This window comes from Rhinolophus ferrumequinum (assembly GCF_004115265.2).
Source record: "Rhinolophus ferrumequinum isolate MPI-CBG mRhiFer1 chromosome 15 unlocalized genomic scaffold, mRhiFer1_v1.p scaffold_54_arrow_ctg1_1, whole genome shotgun sequence".
Lineage (NCBI taxonomy): Eukaryota > Metazoa > Chordata > Mammalia > Chiroptera > Rhinolophidae > Rhinolophus > Rhinolophus ferrumequinum.
In genome coordinates, this window is record NW_022680357.1 from 11,621,409 (window position 1) to 11,635,952 (window position 14,544).

At 49.4% G+C, this 14,544-nt stretch overlaps 1 protein-coding gene across 1 annotated transcript in view; it reads left to right on the top strand.

The window, feature by feature from the left end:
- Positions 1–14,544, top strand: part of SNX29 (sorting nexin 29) — a 457,786-nt gene that overhangs the window by 369,498 nt on the left and 73,744 nt on the right. Inside the window, exon 19 of the mRNA XM_033101149.1 lies at positions 11,351–11,491. Coding sequence (XP_032957040.1) covers positions 11,351–11,491 — 141 coding nt within the window. The remainder of the gene's footprint in view (positions 1–11,350; positions 11,492–14,544) is intronic.

Consider the following 14,544-nt stretch of genomic DNA (forward strand, 5'->3'; position numbering starts at 1 on the left):
CATAAAGAAACCATAAAGACAATGAAAATCTACTGCTATTCAGAAATAGCCCCTGTTAATGTTTTAATTTGAATCCTTCTGGCCTTATTTTCAGGGATTCAATTGCACACATACTCATGTGATTGGAGTCATATCAATATGTCATAAATAGTCCCTAAATTAAATTATTTCAGATTAAACAGATCTCTGGCTTCTGCTTCCCTCTCCCCGTATTCCAGAGAGACTTGGCTCGTATTTGTATCTGTGAAGAGAGAGACAGAAGACTTTTCTAGTTTCCCACTGGGTCTAAAACTCTAATTTCAGTGCTACAAACGGAGTAAGCAGCTTTCAGCAAATGAACGTGTCTTGCAATGCACGTGGCTCGGGGTATGATATGCATGACTCAGATATCTAGACCGCACCATGTGATTGCAGGATGAAGTCATATTTCCTTTTTCAACTCCTCACATATGATCACTGGAGCCCCCAGCCACTTGATGGCCGGAAGTCAGCTCCCATCCAAATGGCTCCAGCTATTTCAGAACCGCCCAGGGACTGTCTGATGTGTACTCAGGGACCTGCCCCCCGAGGTTTTCTACGTGGCCCCTGATGCTGCTGGTCGCGCGGAACATGAGCCTCATTAGGCAGCTGGGCTCCTGGCACAGCTGCCCACCAGTGGTTACTGTTGCTCTGGCCGCGGATGGGGGAGGGCAGGTACAGTGCTGTCTCTCCTTTGTTCTTCAAACACACCTATGACAGCTGGGTCTGTTCCTTGTATCCCCAGCAAAGCTGAGACCAGGCTAGAGCAATTAATAAAACTGCCCGGCTCCTGGCAGAGAAATATAACGGGAGGGAACTCGCAGTTGCTGTTGCTAGATGCGGCTACCCTCAGGTCCAGGCCCACCTCGGGCTCTCTGAAGGGTGTCTCCCTGTCCGCAAAAGGGATAGCTTACGCCCCATCGGGGGAGGGTTCCACCCGGAGCCCAGACTCAACAGCCATGAGCCCCAGAGCATGGGCAGCGTCACAATTGTCTTCTCCTGAATTCTCGGGCAGGGGCTGGTGTCAGCAGCGGTGGGCATCCGGTGGGTCTGATGTGAGGGGCACACTGCCCCCAGACGTCCTCTGAGAACCCGTCTGCACCTGACCTTCAGCCTGTGCTATTGCCCATGACTTACTGAGTCATAGACTTATTTTGGGGAGACAAGGGGTGGGCCCCAGGGTCAGGAACTCGGCGAGTCAAGGGGCCTTGTGTCTCTGCCTTTTTCTCTGGCGTCTTTCGGTCTTGGGGAGGAGGTGCTGGGCAGTCATGCGGAGACATGGGCCCTGGAGTCCAGCAGACCTGGGCTCCCACTGTTGCTCCTTTTCTAGCTCTGATCGTTCTGTGTTGCGCCAGGGGCTCAGCCTCGGGAGACAGGACAAGTGAAGTGAAAGTGAGTGAGTACCTGGCGGCAGGTTTTAGGAAGAGTGTCCTGTCCTCTTAGAGCCTGACACCTGCGTTCTCCCTCCCCACATGTAAACGGTGTTCACTAAAGCAGCATTCTGCGCTCTCCTCAGCCCCCTCCAAAAGCCTACGAGCTGTAGGTGGCCGTCCCGTGCTCCGAGCAGCCCCCGGCGCATGTACTGGATGCACATCTATCCAGCACATGCGCAGACAAGGGAGGTGCCATCCTGCTTCTGTGGGACCGGCAGGGGTGAGGCCTGAAAACAGGACGCTGCTTGGCAGAGCTCTGACCAGCGTCTGGCAGAGCGCCGGTGCCTGCCCGCCCATCTGTCAGTCCTCGCGGTCCATTCTTTCTCAACCTTTCCATCAGTGCATGTGTATCGGCTGCCTCGTTTGTACGGGGCGGGGGGTACAGCAGTGCACAAAGCCACCAGATCCCTTCCCCAAGGGAGCTTAACCTCTGGTTGAGAGAGACAGACAGTAAACAGGTAAAGAAGGAACACCTAGCTTGCCAGGTGGTGGTGGGCGCGGGATCAGAGGTGATAGTTGAGCCAGAAGCCGAAGGGAGTGCGGGGACAAGCGTTCCAGGGACAGGGAAGAGCAGTGCCCATGGCCCTGAGGCTCCCCCCTTGTTACCTTGTCTCATCTGACACGTGACTGCACCCCCCTCTCGCATCCCTCCTGCCCTCCTGCGCCGGCTGCCCTGGCCCCTCTCAGCCCTCTCCTGTTCCGCACACCTCCTGCCACAGGCTGTGCCCTGCCCTTTGGCCCGGAGCTGTTTCCCGTCCAAGACGCCACTCTGACTCATTGTTTTCGTCCTGCTCTGCTAACTGCACCCCACTCCCAGGCCTCACACAGCTGCGAGAACCATACCCGTTTCCGTACAGGCTGATCTCCACCTGAAATGCTGTGTGCGTGTGTGCGTGTGGTTATTTGCATCAGGTCGGCTGTCTGGCCGGCTGTGGGCTCCAGGAGGGCAGGGTCATGGTCATGCCTGGTTTGTTCTCCATCAGCCAGGACCCAGCCCTGAGCCTGGCACATGAGAGGCACCGGCAGTTACCCAGAGGAGGGAACACCCAGGTCTGCTTGGGGTTCATAGGGGGTGTGGGAAAGAAGAGACCTGACTTGAGCAGGGTCTTGAAGGACGAGTCGATGCCCTGAACCCAGTGTCCAGCTCTCAGCACCTCCAAACACCAGTCAGGTGCGGCCTGGTGGGCCGGCGGGCTGTGCGGCTTCCAGAGGAGATTGGTGTCAAATGCCCGGAGACAGGAGAGCCGGGCTGGTCTGTAGTGAGCACGTGTGTGTGCACCGTGGTTCTGCGTGAAAGGGGGGTCGGCATCAGTGGTGGTGGTGTCCCCAGTGCAGGGACAGCAGGGTCTGTCCCACTTCTGAACGGTTCATTCCGTATCCTTCCTGGAAAGGTACGTGGGGTCGTGCTGGCAATTCTTAGTAAATAATGCATTTCTGCCGTCAGTAGTCTGCCTCATTTCCATAACCCAGTGAACTGAAAAGCCGTTTTTCTCCGGCTAAGTTATTCATTTTACTCTCGGCATTTGGCTGCAATAATATTACTCCCTCAGCATGGTCATACAGTAATTCAGGCATTTTGTCCTAGCAACGAGGACACTTACAGTTAATAACACATGAAGCTATTTCATTAAAAGGAAAGTTTTGTTAGGGTACATTAACAGAGGCCACCAACCAAAACACAAATCATTTCATTCCTTGGATATTAAGGAAGCAAAATGAATTAAGAACCTAAAGCCGTTTTAAAAGAATCTTTGTTATCCTGATGTCATCTGACTGTCTTTAAATTTAACAATCCGTGTAAAGGCCATCGGAGTTGAGCGTTCGCAGCACTTGTTTTTCTCTGAGCTGGAGATGGTGCAGCGTGTATTTTGGGTGTAGTGTCGACTTAGAGCCCGATTCTGGTTCCGCCGCTCACTCCCTGGGTCGTCCCGGGCACCTTACTTAGTTGTTCCCAGTCCCTGTTTGAGGGCATATAAAATTGCAGTTCTCCTATGAGAATCGTAGGTGGAAGGTCTGGCACATGGTAGGTGCTGCTAAATGGTCCGTCATCGTGGTTCAGTCCGAGGGCGCAGCCGTCTCCAGTGCGCGCTTTCACTCCCGAGTATCACAACGTGCATAAAATGTGTTTGCTTCTGGGATGGAGGAGTCAGAGATGAGAAAAGTCGCCTGAATTTTGAAGTGGAGAGAGAGGGATGCCTTGGATCTTTGCTGCAGGAAGCAGGGGCAGCCCGATGTTTTGTTTCCAAACCAGCGGAGTGTAAATGAGCAGGTTTTTGTTTGTTTGTTTGTTTGGTTGGTTGGTTGGTTGGGTTTTTCCCAGAGCTCTAGTTGCATTCACAGCCGAGGGTTCTCTCTAAGGCTGATCCTTGCAGAGGGTCACGGCACCAAGTATCTCCTGTGAGGTCCCCTCCTGAAAAAGCACTCTTGTCTGCCAACCTCGGTGCTCGTGTGACAGGGGCAGCATAGATGTCAGGTGAGCCTGCACCCAGCAGAGGTACAAGCTCGTTCTGACTCCGAAGCCCACGTGACACTCCCAGGTTTGGTTTCAGTGCTTAAAAGACCCACCCGAGAAGGTCATTTGCTGAACTCTGCTCTTTCTGCTGACAGTGTTTTAGAAACCACGGGGATGTTTAGCTGCCCAGCCCACAGACTGCATTCTGTTTGTGTTTCCTCACCTGCCTAGCATTTGACAATTAATTAGGCATGGTAATTACCTGCTTTAATTTTGTGATTGCACATCCTATAATTACCCCTAATTCTGTAATAGGGAAGTTCATGTACACAAAGGCAGGTGACGACGAAGGGGTGGGGTTACAATATTAATAGCCGCCACTGCTTACTGGCTGCCAGGCACAGCATCTCACAAGCACCCAACCAGATTGGTATTGTCCCCATTTCACAGACTGGGAAACTGAGTCTTGAGGAGTATCATTCCCAGGATCACTGCTGGCCGGGGAAGAGCTGGGATTTGAACCCAGGCCTGTGCCCTTTCACTGTGCCATTCTGCCTCTTGCACGACAGACCTCACATGTGCCTAAGATTCAGGATGCTGCTGGCTGACAAATCTGTACCTGCGCTTGGCAGACCCTTAAAACAGGTCTGGGCCTTAAATCGACTGAAAACAAGCTTTTCTTTCTTTTTTTTTTAAATTAATTAATTAATTAATTTTTAAAAACATTTTTTATTAGTTTCAGGTGCACAAAACAATGTAATAGTTAGACATTTATCATTTATATCTCTCACACAGTGATAACCCTCCTCCCCCATCCACTACCCCTCTGACATCGCACACAGCCATTACATTTCCACTGTCTATTCCTAATGCTGTACTCTGCTTCTTGTAACTGTGTGTGTGTGTGTGTGTGTGTGTATATAAAATTGTAGTTGACATTCATTATTGTTCAGCTTCAGGTGTACAGTGCAGTGGTCAGACATCTACACCATCCATGAAGTGGTCTCCCTAATGGGACAAGTGTCCATCTGACACCCTACAAAATCTTTACAACATTATTGATTACGTTCCCCAAATTGGCTTTCGTATCCCCGTGGCCATCTTGTGGTTACCGACTGTGCTTCTAATCCCCTCACCTTCCCCCTTATCCCCCACCCCATCCAGCAACCCTCAGTTTTTCCTCTATGTCTCTGAGACTATTTCTGGTGAGTTCATTCATTTATTCTTTTCTTCAGATTCCACATATAAGTGAGATCATAAGGTACTTGTCTGAAAACAAGTTTTTCAATCTTCCTTCTCCCTCTCCATCTCTCTCTCCGTTTTCTCCCTCCCTCCCTTCTTTCTCCCTCCCCCCTTCTCTCTAGATGGATAAGTGGGTGGATGGATAGACAGACAGACAGGTAGATAGATAGGCGGACAGAGAGACAGGTCGAGAGAGATGTACCATATAGATAATGTAGATCTATCTAGATGTGTGTGTATGTTTCAAAGATACATTTCACCCTGGGACATCCGACGTGTGGTGATTAGACCTGTTGTTGGTGGATGTAAAGAACGTTGCCTCACACGCGATCGCTCAGTACTCTTCCCCTCAGAAGCAGCCACCAGCACCACCCTCCTTGTCCAGATGGAGAACTGAGGCTTAAGGGCGGAAGTCCTGGGCTTGCAAGAGGTGGAGCTGGGATTTGAACCCGGGTCTGCCTGAGGCCATCTTCCAGTCTCCACCCCACCCCCCAAACACTGACGTCTGACTGCGTGCCGGGTCCTCGTGGATGGTCACCCACCACAGTCTGCTTTAGACTTCCCAGGACCATAAAGTAGGATATAGGTTACTCTCCTGAGGATAGTGAAGGCATAGCCTTTATTTTTTAACTTTTGCCTATAATTCTAGGTTTAATATGAATATCACCAGGTGCATAAATCTTAACTTTTAGTTCAGTTTTTACTTTTGCCCACATCTGTGTAACCACTGCCCAGAAAGAGAGAGAGGACACGTATAGCACCCAGAAGGCTCTTTGTGCCCTTGTGTTCTGTGTAAGAATCCTTGCCTATCCCCGAGGTCCCCGTGATATATTTTCTCCTAGCACCTTTCTGATTTTACTGTTCATATTTAGATCTATGATCACAAAAGAAATGAGTGCCAGAGCCATGCTCGTGACTGCCCATGGTGGCCTTCCCTATTATGGTCCCAGCTGAAGAGAGCCCAAATGCCCCACCCAGCAGAGCGGGCGAATAAGCAGGGGCATACTATGCAGCAGTGAACAAGGGCAGATCAGTGCTCTGCACGACAGCATGAAGACATCCCACAAACCCAGTGTGGAGAGAAAGAAACCGGACACAGAGGAGCACAGTCTGTGTGAGTCCATGTAGATGGAATTCGAAAGCAGAAGAAAGAAACCAGGGGCAGAGTGTTCAGCAGAGCAGGCGAGGGGCCGGGGCTGGTAGGAACGCTCCGGGGCGGGGGTGCCCTTAAACTTCTAAATGAAAGCATTTCCCGGAGGCCCTATTGACACGAGAGTTTGTTGTGGATGCGACGCACTGATGGACTGAGGGTTTCACCATTTCTCACCGCTGACCTCTCCTTCCCCTCAGTGTTACCGTGTGTCCCCGAAAATAAGGCGTAACCGGAAAATCAGCCTTAGCATGATTTGTCAGGAGGCATCACCTGAACATAAGCCCTAATGCGTCTTTTGGAGCAAAAATTAATATAAGACCTGGTCTTATTTGGGGGCAAACACGGTTATTACAGGTATTACAGGGGTTGTTCTTCCCAGTGGAAAAGAAACCTCAAAATTCGAACTTCCTTTTACAACAGAGAAGGGAGAGTTTGCCCTGATTCCTGATTACAGATATTACCCTCTTATTTTGTTTTTCTTCTGCTGAGTCAAGGAGATTGGACTTGGAGTTGCTTTTTATTGCTTGTTTTAAAAGGGAACTTGGTTTTTCCAGAGGAGGTCAACTCTTTTTATTCCTCCAAGGAATTATTATCTTTATGGCTCAAGCAGAAGGATTGGGCCTATCAGACTTAATTTGGATGGCGGAGCTCTTTAAAGGGAAAAAAAAAAAGAAAGGAAAAACAATTTGGGGTATAAGCTCTTTCAATTCTTTAATGAAATAAGTACCCAATTTGGCTTAGTATAATTCAAGGACAACTTAATTTGCAGAGTTTCCCAATTTTGGATGCTAAACGCATTGCCATTGAGAATGGACCATTCAAGTAATTCTGAGTGATTTTACTGGCATTAGGTTCCTGAAGGGAGAGGCGTAAATGAGAAGGTGCGATTGGAGACCGTTCTGAGGATATGTGATCTGCCCAGCACAGGGGCAGTTGGGCCACAGAGGGATCATTCAGGGACTGTCCTTGGCAGCTGCTGTCCCCAGCGTTGCTGGCTTGGGGTTCCCAGGCATTCAGGACCCTCGGCTATGGCAGGAACGTGCTGTAACAGAAAGCACCGGGCCTTAGACATGTCAGGCAGACCTGGGTTCAAGTCTTTTTTCTCCCCGCCCCACCCCCCCAAGGAGACCTATTCTCTCCGAGCCCATGTCTTCCTCTGTGGAAGGCACAAGTGCACACTTTCTGCCTTGCAGATTAACTGAGGATGAAAGGTGAGGCATGTGGGTGCCTGGCGTAGCCCACAGGTGCTTCATAAATGGCAAGTGTTAGCATGAAGGTATTCATATTTCACTGAAGATCTAAAAATATTTTACTCTTTCGGGTGTGGCAGTGGGCCCCCCACTCCTGCTGAATTTCTCCTAGAGCTGTGTAACTTGGACTACTAACCGGAGAGATGAGGGTTTCGGTAGCATCCAGATCTCAGCAGAAAATGGGAACGTGGGTGCCCGACCTGAAGTCCATGACTGTCCCCCCCTCCCCTCGTTACCCAGTGGCCTCCGGATGTAACAGAAGCTGGTGCCACAAATGCCCAGTGACCACCTTTCACCTTCCAGAGGGCCTCAGTCCAGTGATGCTCGCAGAGGCAGGAGTGAGGATGGTCACTGAGCGTGCTGGAAGCACCCAGAAGCACCCGGAAGCCTCTCTGCCCATGATTCTTTGGTGAGCCTCATTGTCGCTGTGAGGCTGCTCTCCCAGCGTGGCAGGGGGAAGACAACTGAGCTTTTTGCAAGGATGGTTCTGCTGTTGCCTTTCCTCTTGAGTATTAAATCCTCCCCAGTCAAGGCCCAGGCCAGGCCTCCAGCCTGGTTCCATGGACACCTTGGTCTCCACAGTGAAATGGGAGTGCAGTGTGGACAAGGCCCAGGGAAGTATTTGGAGTTTATGAATCACCTGAGGACTCGGAGAACAACACTTAGGGCTGTGAAGGGACCCAGAGCCCGTCTAGTTCAGCCCCGCACGTTACACATGAGGAGACAAGGCCCAGAAGCAGGGGGATGCTCCCAGGAGCACACACACGGGCCAGGAGAGGCCACGTCGTCTGGTCTCAGCGGGCACAGCTGCTTTCATGCAGCCATGAAGTAATATGTTTAGGGGTTCATGTTTGTGGAGCTTTTTAGGGGGTATGGGTATTATCATTCATATTTTTATTAAATAATTTTAATGAGCCACACCATAATTTGTTCTAAGCCCTAAGACTGTAAGTGGTAATCTCCATACTTGTTCTTTACTAAGCACAAATCTTACAGTAGAGATCATAAAGCTAGGACAGGTGTGACTGCAGTGGCCGTGCTTCTTCAAGTTTGCAGAGTTTCATGCTTCTGACGATAAATGATAATGACAGTAACAGCAGCAGAGGCAGTTAACACAGTGCTTTCAGGTGTTTTCTGGATTATGCCCATTTCTCAGATGAGTAAACTGAGACCCAGAAAGATGGCATTTGCCCACCATCACATAGGTAGTGGGTGGTGAAGGTGCTGACTTCTGGGGTGCTGCTGCAGTTTGTGAGCCCGCCACGCATGTCTTGATGTGTCACTGTAGCCCCGTCAACATCAGTCAGACATTGGAAGGGATTCATGTTAACGCTGATCACCAGGATCAGAGATTTCCAAAATCCAACCTCTGTCATTTCCCACTGGCAACCTAACCAATAAGGTTACTTTTTAAAATGTTTTTATTGAAGTATAATTGACATAGAACATTATGGCAGTTTCAGCTGTACACTGTAATGATGCCGGGTTTGTATGTACTGCGAAGTGATCACCACAGTAAGTCTCGTTAATATCCCCGATAAGGTGATTTTAAATTACTGATTTATTGAACACTCACATGGTGTCTTCTATGTACCAGGCCCCTGTCTAAGCCCATCACATATGTGAAACTCATTGAATCTTCCCAAGACCCACTGAGGGAGGTAATTTTGTCCCTCATTTCTCCAAGGAGGGCATGGAGGCACAGAGAAGTTAAGTGACTTTCTTAGGGCTACACAGCTAGTGTGCAGCAGAGCCAGGATTCGCATCACCGAGTTTAGCTGCAGCATCTCTGCTCTTAACTACCTCCGTACATTGTGTCTCCTTGCTGATGACATTATGATGTCACAACCCCTCCTTTTCCCCAAAAGGGTCTTCCTCCCCTCTTTCTTGGTCATCGCACCCCTGGTGTTCCCTCTTCTTGGGTGGTTTGACCAATCCCCAAGTCATTGGTCCACTGCAACCAGACCGGAGAATACGGGTTTGGGAGGGGGTGTTTGTCACATGGGTCCTGCGGCTTGAAAAAGGAAGGGTTGAGCCAATGGCTTCTGAGGTCCTTTCTCACTCTGGCATCCCAGAAGTCTGACTTCTCGAATGCCCGCTGTGTCCCGAGCAGGGGTACCAGGAGGAGAAAGTTGAACGGCCCGGGCTGCTACTTGTGGGACCGGATATGTGCTCTGACCTGAACATCACGTAGACAGCTTCAAAGAAAGGCATGCAAATTGGCGCCGTGCTGGTTTAAAGGACTTTTTAAGAATTTAAGGAATTAAAGAATTATAAAGAAAATGCAAGCAAATTGGCATTTCCACAGCAAGGGGTGGACCTTGCAGTAAGATGGTCTTGATGATGCAGGAGGCTTCCTAGCCCACGGAGGCTGCTCATGTACCTGCCCCAGAACCCCGCTGGCAGGAGCATCTTTCACGGGCGGCCACTGAAGCAATTAATTTGAACAAGGGAGATGACAATGCATTGAATGGGGAAACGGCAGGCTGGAAGGACAACTAGATTATGGTGGTGCCGGCAGGGGTGGGGACAGCTCAGGCGGTGGGGGTGGTAGGACCTATTGCTCAGTACTTGACTATTGGGGGGCGGGGCTAAAGAACAGGGGTGGTCAAACTTGATGCCCAGATTTTTGGCTCAGGCAACTCAGTGGTTCGTCCACTGAGAGAGCGAGACATCCCAGGAAAAGGAGGAGTGGGTTGCAGTGCAGATCTCAGGTTCAGTTGTTGACACAGTGAGTCTCACCAGGCCCATGTCTGGACTTCATGTCAGAGATCCCGACTAGACATGCGATTTGGGAGTCACTGACCTGAAACGGAACCACGCGGACCTGAGAGTGGATGCTCGTGTAGGGGAGAGGAGGGCCCCCTGTGAAACCTCCACCTTTAGGTGTGGGCACGAGAGGAGAGCCCAAGGGACCATGGAAGGCCAAGAAGGGACCGTGGAAGAAGCAGGAGAGGACTCAGCGATTGCACTGGGTGGAACAATTGGCTCATGAATGTATCGTGAAAAGTGCAGAGTCAGAATGCATTGCACACATTAGAGACACCTATTCAGAGGTTTCTACAATGTGTATCAGCATTCACTGGTTGCAACAGCTTTGTCATTGGAGATTTTACTCTGCGCTGTTTTTTAACTCACGTAATTTTTTAAAATGCATTGATCCTCTCCCACTGTTTTCCCTTGCGACGTAGTTGCTGTGTATTGTGCCACCAGAGGGTTCTCTTGGGAATCACAACTTGATTAAAATATAAAGATGTTTTATGCCCCAGTTGGGCTTATCTCACTGGACGTGACCTTACAGCCCGTTGGGCTGATCTCCACTCTGGCCTCTCCCCCTTCCCCAAGGTGAGGTCTGCGTGGTCCCAGGCACAGCTGCGCTGCCTCTACACCTGAATGCTGTCCGTACCACCTTGGGAGGAGGTCCTGTTAATCATCCATTTTACAGACGAGGAAACGTGTAGCCAGAAAGGAGGCACGAGTCTCACCAGCAACCTCTCATTGCTGTCATATGCATGTGACAGAAGAATGAAACATCCATCTCTCAGATAACTGGGGAAATGATACACAGCGTGTTGTTCCCGTAACCGGCCTGATCCGTCTGCCATGTCCCCATCTGTCCCCTCACGACCACTGAGTCCCCTCGCTGTTCCAGGCACTGGGCAGCCCGTGACACCGGAGATGAATGTGGCCTCCGCTCTCACAGAGCTGGTTCTCATGGGCGGAGTGTTGCCGAAATCCCACCCCTTTGTAATGAAGTTTCAAGAGAAGCTTCCATTTTCTTCCTCTTTCCTTTTCTTGACAGGTCTACATCCGGATAAAAGACGATGAATGGAACGTCTACCGGCGGTACACGGAGTTCCGGACTTTGCACCACAGGTTACAGAACAAATACCCTCAAGTGCGAGCCTACAACTTCCCACCCAAAAAGGCCATTGGAAACAAGGTAGGTACCGTCTCGCGTCTCAGCCCTCGTGCCTACACTAAGGCAGACGTTTTCTTGTTCTTCTTCAGTTTATGGTTTAAACACACGTGCCCCTGTAAATGTACAAGTCAAATGCTAGCTAATATAAGAAAATAGACAGTAGTCATCCATAATTCCCCACCTAAAGCCAGTCACGTTATGTTTGCTTGTGTATATCGTATTTCTCCAGGGAGGGGGTTGGCAAACTCGTTCTCTAAAAGGCTGGTGCGTAAATATTTCTGGCTTTGCTGACTGTACCATTTCAGCTAAAGATACCCAACTCTGCCCCTGCAGTGAGAAAGCAGCCACAGTGTGGACACCAGTGGGCATGGCTATGTGCCAATAAAACTATATTTATAAGGATAGGTGGCAGCTAGATTTGGCCTGTGGGTCATAGTTTACCGATCCCTGTTCTGGACCCAAAACACATTTCCTAGTTCTCATCCGTAGTTGTCGTACGATCTCTTTGGACTTCTGTGGCGATATCTCCCTCGCAGAGTTTTCTCAGAGGAGCTCTGTGTACTGTAGGGTCACTGCCCTCCCAGGGTTAATCATCTATCAAGACACCATCTATCCGGGTATTCTGCCATGTACCCTGGAGAAAGGAGGCACCAGTCCTCCACGTTTGCTGGTTGATTAGGACTCATTCATTCACCGAGGGTTTCCTGAGCACCTATTATGTGTCACGGCGTGAGGGGCAGGCGCCCAGCACTGAAGAGGGCAGGCCTGGGCCTAGCACCCTGTTGAATGTCTGCTTCAGCCAATTGGCCTTATTTTGTCATCTCTCATATTTGCTTAGAGCAGCAGTTCTCCATCTTGGCTGCACTTGGAATCACTTGGGGAGCTTGAAAAACTACTGAGACCTGCCCATCTCCCACCCCCGTTCTGATTTAATTGGTCTGAAGTGAGGCCTGGGCCCTGAGGGATTTAAAGTTTGCACAATTGCAATGTGCAGCCAAGCTGGCAGCCCTCTAGCTTCAAGGCCAGTAGGCGGTGAGATACTTCGACAACTACGGAGTGTTACCTAGCATGGCAGGGACAGTTCGGTCAGCTGAGATCAGGTCATGCATGACCCTTCTCAGCACATGTGTGAAATTAGGCCTGTGGAAGAGGGCTCCCTCAACTGCCATGGTTCTAAGGATGGTCCCTGAGCAGCAGCAAGAGCTCGTTAGAAATACAGATTCTAGGGCTCCACTGCAAGCCTCCAGGCTCCTGGGAGTGAACAGGCTCCTGGACGGTGTGAGTGCGTGAGGATGGGTGAGAACCACGGTGCCGTCTTGTACTGACAACGCCCTGTGGCGATTTCCAGGTGTGATGAATTTCCTGGTTTCTTTCTTGAAAAGGTACCTCACTAGGATTTCATACCCTCTTTTTTATTTCTTAATTTAAAAAGTATTTCAATTACAGTTGACATTCGATATTATTAGTTTCAGGGGTACAGCATCATGGTTAGAGACTTACATAACTTATGAAGTGATCCCCCTGGTAAGTCTAGTACCCATCTGACACCATACGTAGTTTTGTTTGTTCATTTATTTTGTTTTTTTAGATTCCACATGTAAGTAAAATCAGATGGTATTTGTCTCTCTCTATCTGACTCATTTCACTTAGTATGATACACTTGAGGTCCATCCATGTTGTCAAAATGGCAAGATTTCATTCTTTGTTATGGCCGACTAATAATCCACTGTGTTTATTTACCACCTCTTCGTTATCCATCCGTCTATGGTTGGACACATAGGTTGCTTCCATAGCTTGGCTATTGTGAATAATGCTGCAGTGAACATATGGGTATATATATCTTTCGAATTAGAGTTTTGGGTTTCTTAAGATAAATACCCAGGAATGGAATTGCTAGATCATAAGGTCATTCTGTTTTTACATTTTTGAGGGACCTCCATACTGCTTTCCATAGTGGCTGCACGAATTTGCAATCCCACCAACAGTGCACGAGGGTTCCCTTTTCTCCACATCCTCGCCAACACTTGTTTGTTGATTTATTGATGACAGCCGTTCTGATTGGTGTGAGGTGGTGTCTCATTGTGGTTTTTATTTGCATTTTCCTGAATTTCTTTCCATCTTTATCTTAGAAAACTAGAGCAAGAGTTTCCATAACCCACTCCCAACACTTGAGAATTCCATAGGGAAAACTATTACTGTTGTTTGTATGTTCATAGATGTCTGTGTTTAAACCAGGTTAGAAATCTGATCATATCAATGTCTGTTAGATCTTAATTGAAACAGTTGTAAAGCAGTTTATCTCAGGCCCAGAATTAATCTCTCATTCCGTTTTTTTTTTTTTTCTGTTGAAGAAAAGCGGAATTGAGCCCATAAAAACAGAAGACTTAGAAATACTACGCTTGCTTATAGCAAGGAGTACAGTAATTCTTACGAGAAGGGGAGGGAATTATATACTGATTTAATCTGATGACTCGCAGGCTCATAACAAATCTTGGGACCCATCCAGAATGTCTTAAAATGTCATCAAACAGAATTCTGCCCAACCGTCACGCCGTCGTTGTAAGATGCTCTCACTTGCTGGGAGCATCTCGCTGCCGCAGCTCCTCCGTGACGTCCCCCGGGAACTCGGCCTGTCTGTATCTTGCTGAGGGAAACGACTAACAGGGCTGGACCGAGCATTCTGGTGGTGAAATGTCTTCACTGTGTAGTCACTTTCTGTGGCTGCTGTAACCAAGCCCCAGGTGTTTAGTAAGACGCGAGTCCTGGAGGTCAGACGTCCAAACTTAGTCTCACGGGGCTACAGTGAAGGTGGCAGCAGGGCCGCGCTCCTCCTGGGGCTCCGGGGAGGCTCCGTCCCATCTCTTCCAGCTGGTAGAGGCCTCCCGTGTCTTCAGAGCTGCAGTCACGTGACAGCTCTGCTTCTGTCAGTGTAGTCACATGGCCTCCTCTGACTCTGGCCCTCCTCCTCTTACAAGGACCCTTGTGTCACAGTGGGCCCACCCAGATAATCCACCATAATCTCCTACCTCAAGAGCCGTAACTGAATCACACCTGCCAAGTCCCTTTGCCATGTA